Below are 14352 nucleotides of genomic sequence, written 5' to 3' on the forward strand. Positions count from 1 at the left end.
GCTGAGAGACCTGCTGAGGGAAGACCCGTCATGGCAGAAACCTCCTGATCGGAAGAGACTTTCTGAGGGGAGAAGCATGCTAAGGGGAGATCCACCATGGCGGGAACACTCTGAGGGGGAATCTACTGTGGGGGAGACACATTGTGGGAAGACTCACCATGGGATACACTTGCTGAGAAAGAAACCAGCTAAGGGGAGAGACTCTCAGGGGAGACCCACAATGGTGGGGTAAGAGCACATCCATAGTGTGGGAGACACTCTCTGAGGGGAGAGACCTGCCATGGCAGGAACCCCCTGAGCAGGAATCTACTTGTGAGGAGACACCCATTGGAGGGGTGGTCTATTGACCATGGGAGAGACTTGCCAAGGGAAGAGATGCACTGAGGGGCAACTCACAATAGGGGGAACACACTGAGGTGGAGATCATTTCTGAGGGGGGAGACTAGCTGAGAGAAGACTCACCATGGCGGAGACCCTCTGAGGGAGAATCCATAGCGGGAAGATACTCTCTGAGGGGAGAGACCCATTATGGCGGGAACCCACTGAGAGCATATCCACAGTAGGGCAGACACTCTCCAAGGGGAAGGACCTGCTGAGAGCTTAGATCTGCCATGGGATGGACTTTCTGAGGAAAGAGACCTGATGAGGGGTCCCACTGAGGTGGGAACCCCCTGAAGGAAAATCCACTGGGGAGAGACTTTCTCAAGTGACGGACCTGCTGAGTTCTCTTCCACCACATGGTAGACTTGCTGAGAAGAGACCTACTGAGAGAAGTTGCGAGAGAAGATTTGATGGAGAAGAGATCCGCTAAGAGGAGAGACATACTGCAGAGAGATCTGCTGAAGTAAGAGACCAGATAAGGGAACAAACCCGCTGAGATGAGGGGGACCTGCTGAGGGGAGGGAGGAGGATACCTGTGGGGCAGACCCGCTGAAGTGGGCATCACTGATGCCTCAGCTCTGCCCGCTGATGCCAGCTGGGGAAGCCGCTGCAGCAGAGAGGGCTGGTGGCTTGAGGGCAGTTTTGGGTGCTTGCGGTTATTTGTTTGTGGGGTCTCCGTCCCCTGGCGTGGCACGGCAGAGGGCGCGGGCGACACCCCGCTCCAGGGACACAACAATCCCAGCCCCGGGCCCACCTGGGCACCCTCACTGGGCCCAGCGCCCCGGGGCGGCGCGGCGCGAGCAGCAGCGCCGCCTGCCGGGCAGGGCGAGGGCGCTCCCTGCCCTGGGTCCCTCCCGGCCCGTCTGTGCCCGCTTCCCGCCGGTTCCCCCGCTCCGCTCCGCTCCGCCCCGCCCGGCTCCGTCTGTCTGCAGCGCGGCCGCAGCTGCCGGCACAGATACGGTGTCGGCGGGCTGGGAGAGCGCGGAAACACCTGTTTCCAACATGGGGAAGGTGGGGAGGGAGAGCGAGCGGTACTGCCCGGCCCCGCCGCGGGTTCCCTCCCCTCCCGGCGGCTGTAACCCGGCCGTATAGCCCGTGGGATCGGCTTTCAGAAAGATCGTATTCCGTTTTTACACGTTCGGCTGAAAAACGCGTCTCGACCCTCTCCTCACGTGTTGTGTTTTTCCACCGTGTCCGTTCCGGGGGGTGGCGGGTGGGGGGCACGCTCGGGGCTGAGGCGGTGGCGGCACCGACGGACCTGGGGCTTCCGACAGCCCCGGGGCCACCGACCCACCCGGGGGCTCCGACCGTCCCGGCCCGTGCGGGGTCTGGGGTCGCGGCTGCGGGGCCGAGCAGGGCCGGGATCGGGGCCGGGGCTGCCGGCGGTGCGGGAGCGGGTGCGTGCGGGGGCTCCATGATTTCATCGTCGGCTGGCGGGGACCTGCCAAGAGCTGTTACGCCTCACTGCGATGTGTAGCTTTTTCCTGCCATTTCTTTCATAATAAAAGAGGGAGTGAAGCGGGCTCTTTTTTTTTTCTTTTTTTTTTCCCCTTTTTTTTTTAAAGGAAAAAAAAAAAGCCAAATGCATCAGAGAAGGGGGGGGGAGGGAAGCAATAGCCAAAGGGGATGCCAGTGAGGTGTGGCTTGCATTTAAATATCCAATATGTCAATGTAAGGGGAGTGTGTACGTATATAAAGTGCAGTTCGCATCCGACGGCGGGACACTGGATCCAGCGATGGGAGGCGCGGGCGGCGCGGGGCCGGGCCGGGGCCGGCAGCGCGGGGCCGGGCGGCCGCAGCCCGCGCTCTGAGCGGCCGCTCTGCCCGCGCCCCCGGGGCCGCTCCGCTCCGCGCCCATGGCCGAGGTGGGTGGCTTCCTGGGCGCGCTGGACCCCGACCTGCACGGCTTTCCCCCCGCGCTGGGCGCCGGGCTGCCCCTCGCCGACTCCCCCGGCTTCCTCAACGAGCGCCTGGGGCAGATCGAGGGGCGGCTGCAGCGGGGCTCCCCCACCGACTTCGCTCACCTCAAGGGCATCCTGCGGCGGCGGCAGCTCTACTGCCGCACCGGCTTCCACCTGGAGATCTTCCCCAACGGCACGGTGCAGGGCACCCGGCAGGACCACAGCCGCTTCGGTAAGGGGCCGGGGGGTGCCCGAGCAGGTGCCCCGCGCGCGCAGCTAATTACCCCGCTAATATAAATCATCCCGGGACGGATATAATTGGCCTCCTAAACAAATGCGCTCACTCCCCAGCAATGCGGGAGTTTTTATTTCCAATTTCCTACTCTCCCGGCGCTCAGCCTTTCTGCAGGTGCACTAAAACGTGCCTTTGCAAGAAAAACTAAAAAAAAAAAAAAATTAATAAAGAAAAAAAGAGGATGGTGACCAGCTTTAGCTCTGCCTCTGAAGTTAGTGGTGAGGGAGGCAAGACAGAGACGTTCCTCGCAGGAATTTCTTGGAAATTCCTAGGCTGGAAAAAGAAATTCCTTGCTTTTTTTAGTTTTTTCCTTTTTTTTTTTTTTTTTTTTTTTTTCCCGAACTCCTCCTTCTTTCTGGCATTTGCAGATATTTGTGAGCTTCTTTCTTTTACATGCATGACTTTGATTAGAAGAGCGTCTCCCCAAAGCGGGCAGGGATCTGTTGGCTGGAGGGGTGTCGGGAGCTGGGTTTGGGAGGGTTGTTGGAAAGGAAAGGAAAGGGGGAAGCTGAAGAGGGAAAAAACACTTAAGGGACCTCGGAAAGAAAGAAGATGGAACAATAGGCAGAGCACCGTGGATTTACCTTGCTGCCCGGGATACAGCTGGAAGAATGCCGTGCCTGTATCAGTGGCATACAAGAGCGGTGATCTCTAATGAGACTATATGTAATCTTCAAAAAATGCATCCCAAGCCACAGGCGAAAGAGTACAGTCAGCTTGAGCACAGTCAGAGAAATTCCCGCTACTCCAGCATCTAGTGCAGGTGTCTGTATAAGCTATCAACAAGTCCCATGCCACTGATCTCAGCTATGTTGTCAACAGGTTGCAAGTCGTGCTCACCAGACTTTTTATAGTTTTCAAGTGATTTAACTCCTCGGTGAAAGGAATTCTTTTTTTGCCTTTACTTGTTTGCAAGCAGTCAGTTCTGATGCTCCGGGAAGTGCTGCCGCTGCTATTGTTGGAGGTGTAAGGCAGGTTTTTGGAACAATTGGGGAAGCTTATCTTTCCATAAACACCAGGTGTGTGCATGGCATGTCCCTGCCTAAATCAACAAGAAAGTCATAACCCGCGGGTCAGAGTCAGGTACTAATATGCTCGTGGGGTGAGCGTTCTTTAATTACCTCCTGAAAACACCCATCTTTTAACCTTTCATGCTGTAACACACGATGGGTTTCCACGTTCAAAGAGTTGAAAGCAAACCCATTGCATCTGGTTGGTTTTAGTTCAAGCTGCCACGTAGTGTTTCTAGTCTATCAGTTCTTTTTCCTTACCTTTGTAGAACTGAACAGCCAGTTTCAAATGGCAGCATTTGTTTCAGATCCATTTTTTATAAAGACTGAGTAAAGCAAGTATATTTTCCAGCTTGGAAAAAACATGTTAGACATGCTAAAACTTTTGGTGGATTTTGCACGCTGAAGTTTAAGTCACACAGTGATTTCAATAAATCGAAACATTGGCATTCCCTAAGTGTTTTAGCAGTCCACATCCAGCTCCGTAAACTAGACCAGACTTCAGATATTATAGTTTTCTGCTTCAGGCTTTTCCCAGAGGCGGTGTAAAATAAATAGTTATTTGTTGTAATTGCAAGACAAAGCCCCAAAGGATTAGACTGGAATCCTTGCGTTCAGATCAAGTTGGACTAAGCCTTGCTTCAGCAGAGACTCAAAGCAATAATGTATTGGCACACAGTATTCACCATCTGCGTTCAGTAGCCATGAATATTTAAATTCCAATGTTACTGGTATGGTTCATATTAGGATGTCATGTATCGATGCATTCCTAAATTTTGCATGCAACAGTCAGAAAGGAGTAACTTATAACAGGAATAGGCAGCTTGAGCCATTCTGAGAGCTCCAAAGCTGCGGTGAGGGGTGCAGAGGTAGATGAGGGATTCAGGGGAGCACTTTAAAGCTGCCTTAAATCTTGAAGCACCTGGAAAAATACTTAGAAATCCAGGATCAAGCCCACGTGGCTGGAAGGTGCCTGCTGGTACCATGAGCAGATCATTAAGGTGCTCCATGGATGGCTGGGATGCCCCAGCCCAGGCACGTGTCCAGCTGCAGGTGGGATGTTGGGTAGAAGCAGACTTGGCATCCCCATCTCTGAATTTGGAAGGGATTCAGGAAAGGACAAGGTGGTATCTGCACCCTCCCATGCACAGCCATCCCAAAAGCTACCAGATGTGCAAGACATCCACATCTTCCAGAGAGGGAAATAGCCAAAGCCCCCTGATGCAGTACAGTCCCAAGGTCCAAACAGTGAGGGTTAAAAGAAGAGATTCTTTTTTACCACAGCATTTGGGGGTGTGACTGTAGGACACGGGGAGGTGCTGGCATCATCCACCCCCACTGCCTGAGCAATCACTGGAATTACTGCCTCTTATCTGTCAAGGACTGGAGCTTTCCTAAATCACACCTGTCTTCTGGAATGTGATATTTTATACTTCTAAAAACACAGATTCTTGCAAGAACAATGGAGTGCAGCTTATTTTTCCTAGAGGAGCTTTAATGCAAACTGTGGAAAAGCCCTCTAAGTTTCTTGGAAGAAAGCTCATTCTTACACTACAGAAGTGCCCAAATTCACTCTCTCAACTGGCAACTCTGGCAAGGTCACCCCCAAAAGGATAAAGTGTTTTCCAAAATGTATCTCTCTCACTGCATCTACTCTGAACCTTTCTCTGCAAAGAAATAAAGGACAATCCAAATCTGGAGGGGGTCTGGACTGGCATTAGCACCCCAATGACAACCCTGCTCAGAATGAAACTGAGAGAAATTTGCCAGGGACATCCCTGCCAGGAGGAATTGCTCCTTGTCTGCCTCACATCTCTTTTACAGCAGCATTAAAGAAGTGAACCCAGCAGTGCTACCCACTGCAGTGGAGGAGGGAAAGAGGCCTTGAGGTTGCACTGCAAATGAATAAAGGCAGAAAACAAAGCTCTTCTGGGGTACAAACCTGCTCCTGGATATGTTACACAGATTCCTAGAGAAGCTGCTGAGACCTCCAGAGAAAGTTTGGCTGTAATTTTGACATTCAGACCACAGTGCACCTGTTGCTGAACAGTTGTTGAGGTTTTTAGCTGAAGCTTTAGGTTTGTAGCCATTAATACAACATCTGATGTTTCTGTACCCCAGCTCCTGAATACAGTCATGTAAGAAGAGACAGGTGCAGGGAGCTGAATTTTTCTTTGAGGGATGGTTTAGAGTAAGGCGAGAGTGTGTGGGTCTGGCCATGGCAAAGCTCAGGAGATTATTCAGTGCTTTAGTGGTAAATGAATCCAGTCAGAGTCTTAATCAGATCTCTCCAAGTCTTATCTGGAAAGACTCAAGGAACAAAGAGAATGAATAATCAAAGTGAGGAAAAAAAAGAAAGGCAAGTCCTGGGGGAAAGAAAAAAAGAAAGCAAAAGAAAAAAACAAAGGCATGTTCTACCACAAAAACACACCGCTACAATTGGAAAGAGAATTCTTGAGCTGGCCCCAGTGGCCACTCCCTGTGCTGCTGGGGATCAGATGTACGAAGCTGCAATTTTGTCTAGAATTGGAGTGAGTTAAGGACAGGATGGATATCCGCCCACATATTTTCAGCCTTCACTCTGTCTCCTGACTTTTGTGGGTTCAAGTTACGTTCTTAATGCTCTTTCAACATAGTCATCTTCCATGCATGTCTCCAAGTGCCACTCAGAGATCAGAAAAGAGGAGCACTACAAGGGATGTTGTCAGAAGAGATTGTCATGGGCACGTTTGGAAGAAATTTCATTTGCAAAAACCCGTATGTACCCAGCCTGCACCAGCTGAGGGATGTCTCATTGCTGCTCAGAGAAGGAAGATGCTGATGCTCCTCCTGGTTTGGTCCTTCCCAGGTCTTTGGAGACCTGGATTGATGTGCCTCATACAGAGCATGCGTGTGGGCATACTCAAGAAAAGATCTGGGTTCTCCTGCCTTAGACATCCCTCAGTTTCTCAGTGGAACCAGCAACATTTTCCTGCTTCTCAGAAGTGACAGGAGACAAAAAAAGTGCTGATGCTAAGGACTGCATCTATACCTGCAGGAAGGTCCATCTACCATTCTCCAGTTACTTGACATGTTTCACTTGACTATTCCTTTGTCTCCAGCCTGGGAACCACTCCCCCATTCCTGGGTGTATCTGTGTATTCCTGCTTTACTTTTTACATTCCCTGTAGTTGTACATCTTTCCTCACTCCCTCTTTTTCAAATAGTGGCTGTGCTAATTTCTGGTCTGCAGATGGGAAAAAGCACTCAGCAGTTCAGTAACTCCCTCCTGTCAGAACTGGTGGGTAGTGAAGGGAGGAAACCACCCCTCATCTGCACCTCTCTCCTCCCTGTTTGGGATTCTTTTCAGCTAAGAAACCACAACAGCTACTGAGGAGAGCAGAGCCAGGGTCTGTGTCTGTCTGGCTTGGAAAGGCTGCCTTCCTTGCCTGTGCTGCCTTTTCCTGATGTTTCTGCAGGCAGGATGTGTCCCAGGCCAAGATGTGTAGCTGGGTATATTTCAGCCTGTAAAATACCTGCTCTGGTCCATAAAGTGTGTGTTGTGGTGTTTGTTTCCCTGTTTGCCTCCAGGCCTTCCCACTCCCAAGTCCATATTTTGTGTCCCCTAGCACCCAGGGAGGGCTGGGTTAGATGCACAAGCCCCAGAGCGGGCCAGGGAAAAGGAGGGCAGGTCTGAGGGTGGGGAGGAATTCCTGCAGCCAGCTTGGCTGCCAGCACCTGGCCATGAGTCTGCACTGCACTAAGTGGGTCAGGGGTGTCCATGGCTGTCTGTGCTGTCCCGTATTTAGGCAGTGATGCAGTGTCATCTGAGAGTGTCACATCCATGCCCCAGGCTGGGGGTGACCCAGAGCTGTGGCTGCCACTGAAGTCAGCTGGCTCAGGTGGCCGCTTGTCACGCGGTGCCTTAAAACCAAGGCAGTACTTCTAAGAGGAGCTCTGGGAGGTAACCTGATCAGAGCATCAATTGCCCAGGGCTGGATGTTTTGGGAGCTAAATTAGGAGAGCTGGAGCCATGCTAAAGGTTAGAGCAACTTTCCCCTCCAGTCAATGGAGACATCAGATGAGATGAGGAAAACCCTCTTCCTTCTGCCTCCCAGCTAATTAATCCTGCACCGGACACTGGCAAAACTGTGACCTCTACATAGGTAGTGTGTGAAATCCATAATAACACAGTCCCACCACTCCTTTCAGAAATTCTTCCTGGGAAGATTGAAGGTCCCCACCACTTGTGGTGTTGGGTAGGGGCTGCTTGGTTTTAAGTGCTTCACCAAAGGTTCTCCTGTTACAAGTCTTCCCCCCATTGAAACAGCTGCAGCTGTGGGGGTGCAGCAGCCAGACCCTGCTGTTCCTTTGCAGAGGAAATGAGGCTGCCACCGTCATAGCAGGCTGCAGCCCATGGTAAAACAGTTGCTGTTGCAGGGCTAGGGATGGCTGGGACAGATGCTGCTGGACTGGGAAGAGGCAGGAGGCTGGGACAGGCAGCAGGACACAGGGGGCAGATTCTGGCAGTAACAGTGGCAGGGGGTGATGGAGAATGGACTGGCATTTCCCTGGCTCCAAAGGCTGCAGGGGAAGATGCATTTTTAACCTGTGTGCTTTGTAGCTGGTTTTTATCCCTATGGCTTGTATATACATTTTGGGTTTACAAGTATCCCACTGGAGTGTCAGGATGAAGACAGTCCTCACAGACATCTCTTCTAGTGCTTTTCACTTCTTCTTACTGAGCCCATGACTTTAAAACCTGTAGAACAATCATCTTATTCTAGAAGACAAAACAACACTTATTTTGGTGAAGAATAAAACCTAGCATGGTAACAGCCTTCTGACATTGCTAGTGACCAGGCCCAAGCTTCTACATCTGTCTTCTTGGTGATAATTATGAAAAAAATCCAAACCCAAACCAACAAAACCTTGCAAAGCTTTTCTCATTAGCAAAGACAATCCCTCTTAGGCAACTCAAATTCACAATGCTGGGGAGAAGCCCAGACTGGAAATCAGAAGATTGCACACAGATGGAACTATAGAGTTAAGAACTGCATTGTTACTGGGAATGGCTGGTTTGTTTTTGTTGCTGGAGCCTGGTGCTGTTTTTTTTCTCGGTATGATTTGCAGGTTTTTTTTTCTTTTTTAGGGATTTTGGAGTTTATTAGCCTGGCAGTGGGGCTGGTGAGCATCCGTGGGGTGGACTCCGGACTCTACCTCGGCATGAATGAGAGAGGCGAGCTCTATGGGTCGGTAAGTTCAGGCTGGGCTGATTCCACCCTCTCCCAGTGGAGCCTGAGGCCTCAGCTGTGCCCTCCACGTCCTTGGGGTGCCAGTGATCTCCAACTACCTTGATGCCACTGCTGTGTTAACATAAATGAAATACAGGAAATTGGGTTTGTGGGAGCCCCCAGTGGTGCCCAGCCCCCAGACATCACACTGAGGTTTTGCCTTTCAGAAATGGTGTGGCAATGGCCAGGTAAAGGCAGGGGGACATTTAGCAAAAGCCATGTTTGTTAATGTGGTTTCCCAGCCTGAGTAACACATCAGTTGTGTTCACCTCTCATGGCCTGGTTTGCACCTATCTACAGGTCTTGTCTTTGTGTTACTGCTCTTTAACCAACAGAAGCTGAAATTGTAGCCTGAGTGTTACTGTAAAATTCTCTGTAACTCCTTTTAGGAGTTTAGGGCTGCTGTTCATGGTTTCCTAGAAGTGCCATTTTCAGGCTAAAATTTTCCATGTTTTGACTAAAAACCCCAAGTGTAAACTTGTTAAGTGTTATGACTTACAGTCAAAATGCCAGGTTTTAACAGCTGGGCAGAGGTGCTTCCTACAGGTTAATTTAACTCAGTTCCTAATTATTTAGCTCAATTAAGGGTGGATCACAGTAAAAATAAAATTAAATCAAATAAACCAGTTTTAAACCAAAGCAGAAGGCAGCACTTCCTCTCACCATCAGATAAGCTTCAGTGTACAAGTTAAAACTCATGTACTCTGCATACACAGAAGCTGTAAGGAAACCTTTGACTGGCAAACCACGAGTTTAGCTCATTTTTCCTTGTCCCATTTCCACCTGAGACTGCCACAGACCCTTCCACCATTTAAGACACAGCTGCTGATGTTTGTATGAGATAGTTGTCCAGGGAAGCTGTGGCTGCCCCATCCCTTGCAGTGTCCAAGGCCAGGCTGGATGGGGCTTGGAGCACTGTGGGATAGTGGAAGGTGTCTCTGCCCAGGGCAGGGATGAACTATAAGGTCCCTTCCAACCCAAACCTCTGTAATTCTCTGATCATCAAATACTGCATGCACCAATAACTGTTCTTTTCCCACCTCATTTCTGTAACAGCTTCTGCCCAGCACAGCAGTTAAATGCAGACAGAGTGGTTAAATTAAAAACATGCAAAATATTAAAGAGAAAAATCACCAGGATTCCATAAAACACAAAATCTCCTGAAGCACACTTCAGAAAGCAGGGCTAGAGCAGCACCTATCCTGTCAAACTCTAAGGCTGCTCAGCAGCTCCTGGAGTTTCAGCTTTCACTCGTGCCTGCTGGAGAACATGAGCCCATGCATGGCCCCCTCTTTGCCTTCAAACCTTGCAGCTCTGATTGTGAATCGAGTTTCATGATGGGTTAATTAAACTCTAGATCCCGTGTTCATGTTACAACACAGAAACAGAAATAGGGTAACATTTTACAGCACTGAATCTGGAAACAGAATTGACCTGAAGACAGTCGTGGGAGCTGTCCCTGCCCATGGCAGGGGTCTGTAATGAGGTGATGTTGAAGGTTGTTTCCAACCCAGACCATTCTGGGATCTTGTGCACCAGGCAGGACACTGCAGGGACACACTCAAAAGGCTGCTCCAAACTGCCGCCGTCACGAGCCAGGTCCCCAAATAACCCTGGAGTTTTAAAATCTGGGACACGTGGGTTGTACAATGATGGCTTTTGGAACTCAAAAGCCACTACAGTATTCTTAATTAAAGGTCCATAAAACAGCGCCTGACAACAGCATTAGCATTACAATGGTATTTTGGGAGATCACAGTACAGCGGTATTTTTAAATTTTCAGCAAGTTTATTATTTCCCTCTGTGCCAATTTTGCCTGATGCCTGTGTTGATGCAGCCAGGGCCAGCCATCCCCACAGCGACACGTGGAGTCCCCTCAGGACACTGAGCTTTTCCGCCTGTCCCTGTTGACCTCGTGCCAGCATTGCTGTAAAGCTCCCCAAGGATTTCAGAAATGCCACTAATACTTAGGGCAGCAACAGTCCCAGGCAGCACCTTGCCTCTGCCTGTGTGGTGTCAGGTTCAGTGGGGACATCCCAGGGCTTGGAAAGGAATAAATCACACCTTGCAGAATCACCCCAGACTCGCCAAACATTTTCCACAAGCACTGTACTCCAAAGTGCCCAGTGCAGCACGGGGGAATGGGGGCAAAGCAGCAGCCAGAGTTCAGGCAGTCATCAGGTTCCAACATATTCCAAGTAGATGGCATCTGAGAGGAGGGAAAAAAAACAGCCTGTATTTATTGACAGAGCTGGGAAGAGAAGCCTGCAGTTCCCTGGGTCTCAGATGGCCAAGGCTGTGGCCTAGGACTTTTGGAGGGCTCACAACTCACCTCAGGCTTTATTTAATTAGCAGCAAAACATTGAAAACAGGTTCTGAGCACAGGTGAGCTCCTGGATTGTGTTACAAAACACATCTACTGCAAGCAGTAACATTTACTGAGCACTCAGTGTGCCTCGGAGGGGACACATTCCCTGCCCAGATAGTTTACAGTGGAGGGACAGTGGCTGTAATATTAGAGCACTCTACATTTGCAGGCTGCCCTTCAGCTGAAAGGGCTCCAGTCACCCTGGCAGTACCCCTGTGGGATGGGATGGGATGGCTGGACCCTCTGTGACAGCACAGCAGGGCTGGCAAAGCCACCTGTGTCCTTGTGGGGCAGAGGGACAGCCTTGCTCCCCAGTGCAGCCAGGCACGTGGAGATGGGAGGGAGAGGGAAGGAGCACTGGACATGAATGACAAGTCCACCATCAAACAGCCAAGAGCCCCCAGCTGTAAGGGCTGGATAGGAAGGCTGGCTGTGGCTGTGGTGACACCAGTGCCATCTGTCCCCCCATGCCAGTGTGGGATGCACCAGCCACACACCCTCATCACATCACCACCCTAAAGATCCCTGGAGTCTGACATCCCACACTCCTCTGGGTCTTGTTACAGCCTCCCATCACAGCTCACTGCCATTCCAGGAGGTGAAATCCTGAGCAATGCTTTCATTCCCATCTCAGTGCATCCACCTGTGTGCCCTGAACTTCCAAAGCAGTGCCTGCTCCTGTTTTGCTGTTTAGAACCCTTCAGATGTGCTGCCTGCTGCTTCTCCCATCCAAAAGAGGGGATTTGGGGTGTGTGGTACCTTGCAGAGGGGTTCCTACAGGGGGATGTGTCCCTGCCTGGTGGCACAACCACCCCAGCAAGCTCAAACTCACACCTGGATAGGTTTGGGGCTTTCTTGTGTGCCTGTCTGATTTACTCATAGAGCACCTTTGCAAAATCCATGCCCACCTTCTGCTTTTGTCTCCTTCCTCCTCCAACTCCAGAGGTCCTTGGGTGTTAACTTGTGCCCATTTCCAGCTCTCATCCCGAGCAGCACAGTCCTCATCCTCAGGGTAGCCAGGATAAGGCAGTGGGGAAAACACTAGAAAAACAAAGTAAGGAATGGTGGCCATGTTTTCTCTTGTGCCTCTTTGACACGAGTGTCTGTGTTCCCCACGGCAGAAGAAGCTGAGCCGGGAGTGCGTTTTCCGCGAGCAGTTTGAGGAGAACTGGTACAACACGTACGCGTCCACGCTGTACAAGCACCCCGACTCGGAGCGCCAGTACTACGTGGCCCTCAACAAGGACGGCTCCCCCCGCGAGGGGTACAGGACTAAGAGACACCAGAAATTCACCCACTTCTTACCCCGGCCTGTGGACCCTGCCAAAATCCCTGCCATGTACAGAGACCTCTTCCACTACAGGTGATGGCTCCTGCAGTGGCGGTGTACATACTTGGGCTCCCGAGCTTTTTCCCAGAGCACTCTATTAATAGTCATTCCATCATTCCTGTAAGAGTAGATGACCTAGGGAAGCACTTACATTGAATTCAGACACTGCTGTTCCTCCTTGTTTCCAGTGTATATCGAACCTGGGTTATTTATGGGGCGGGGGTAGGGCAAGGGAGGGAACCCTACATTTAATCTTCCATTTTCGTTCACTTTCGTTACCCGGTTGCTGCAAGAGAGGCTGAATATTCAATGTTATGGTTGCTTAAAGGAACGAGCAGGTGAGCAAACCTGATCACTGGGGAAAAGAAAGCCCCAAAACAACCTAAAAATGAAGAGAAGAAGAGAAAAGAAAACAAAGACCACAGAACTGCTGCAGATGTTGCTGCTGAGCTGGGATAGATCCCTGCTAAGGAAAAGCCTTTGAGTGGTGCCCTGCTTAAGCAGCCTGGGAGTTTGCTACATGGATGATGCTCCATGGACTGGTCCTGAATTGTGGGGTTCTTCCTGCTGTTGGGGTGGGAATGGGGCAAGGAACATTATTCAGATGTAAGCATGGATACTGTGCATAAGGACAAAACTATTTATAAAATGTATATGATATTTATTTTATATATTTATTTATTTCAAAATAATTTTATTTTTAATGAGAGATGCTATGACCGGATTTTCATCAGGAAGAATAAGGTCCTACTGAAACAGGAAAAAAAATGAGTTTTAAGAGCTTATCGGCAATAAAATTGTCTTTATATTATAGATTTCTCGCTAGCCCTTTTTTTTGGCACTCTTCAACAACTAACCTGGTATTTCCCCAGCAACATGAACAATAAATCCACCTCTGAAAGGGCTTTGTGCAGTAAAGATCAATTGCCTAAGCCCCAAACTCCTGCAGGAAGATGACATCAAATCTCAGGTCTGGGAAACACCAGCTCGGTCTCCTTGGAGCATCCATCCCTGTGGATTTACTGTCCTGCTCGAGGCACAGAGGAGAAACATTTGAAGCATCTGCTGTGTTTTGGATGGATCCTTCAGTCCTGCAACAAAACCATCACATCTTGCATGAGATTTACCTGCAGCACCATGAAAAATCCATGGAGAAATAGAAAGCAACAAGAGCAATCTAAACCCCCTCACTTTTAGGCAATTACCGTGGATGAGGGTGACCCCCTGCTGCAGGCAGTGCTGGGATGTTCATGGCTGTGGGGCATTTCCCTCTGCAGAAGCTGCCTGGTCCTGTCACCTTTCCTCTGCCTCCAGCTGCAAACCTGCTGACTCTTGGCAGCCCTGAGCCAGCCCCATATTCCCAGCTGTGCCCAGCAGTGCCCCGGAGCAGAGCTCTCCTCCAGTCAGGCCAGGCCAGGGACACTCAAGGGGGAGCTTGGCTGCGCCAGCACAGGCCCTCAAGTGACTCTTGTGCCACATCTGCCCTTGCTGCCTGCTTGGGATGTCACAGACCTGCAGGGAAAGCTTCCAGCAATGATGCCAGCTCGTGTTCTGTGCCCTGTGGCCAGCAGAGAGGGATTTCAGCACGGTGGGAGCAGGAGTGTGTGGCTGCAGAGGCACAGGCACTTTGCAGCACGAGGAGAGGCTGACAGCAAGCAGGGTTCTCTGGAGTGTGCAAAAACCTGAACAACTACAGCTGTGCTGGCTCTGGCTTCTCCTTATCACAACTGCTTTGTCCACAGTGTTGTTTCTGAACCTCCTCCTTGCAAAACACTCATGGTAACACCTCAGCTC

At 50.5% G+C, this 14352-nt stretch overlaps 1 protein-coding gene across 1 annotated transcript; it reads left to right on the forward strand.

Moving 5' to 3' along the window:
* The first annotated feature begins 2070 nt into the window (after positions 1-2070).
* Positions 2071-13371, forward strand: FGF16 (fibroblast growth factor 16). The gene is made up of 3 exons (XM_005493298.4): positions 2071-2514; positions 8719-8822; positions 12350-13371. The coding sequence occupies exons 1-3, from the start codon at positions 2238-2240 to the stop codon at positions 12593-12595; spliced, it is 627 nt and encodes a 208-aa protein (XP_005493355.1). The 5' UTR covers positions 2071-2237; the 3' UTR covers positions 12596-13371.
* The last annotated feature ends 981 nt before the right edge of the window (positions 13372-14352 follow it).

Source organism: Zonotrichia albicollis, chromosome 14 (assembly GCF_047830755.1).
Source record: "Zonotrichia albicollis isolate bZonAlb1 chromosome 14, bZonAlb1.hap1, whole genome shotgun sequence".
In the NCBI taxonomy this organism is placed as follows: domain Eukaryota; kingdom Metazoa; phylum Chordata; class Aves; order Passeriformes; family Passerellidae; genus Zonotrichia; species Zonotrichia albicollis.

Bases quoted from the DNA above. Each gene is read 5' to 3' on its own strand.
- FGF16 (XM_005493298.4), top strand. From the start codon at position 2,238: ATGGCCGAGGTGGGTGGCTTCCTGGGCGCGCTGGACCCCGACCTGCAC. The intron at 2,515-8,718 runs GTAAGGGGCCGG...TTTCTTTTTTAG, and splicing joins GCAGGACCACAGCCGCTTCG to GGATTTTGGAGTTTATTAGC. The intron at 8,823-12,349 runs GTAAGTTCAGGC...TCCCCACGGCAG, and splicing joins GAGGCGAGCTCTATGGGTCG to AAGAAGCTGAGCCGGGAGTG.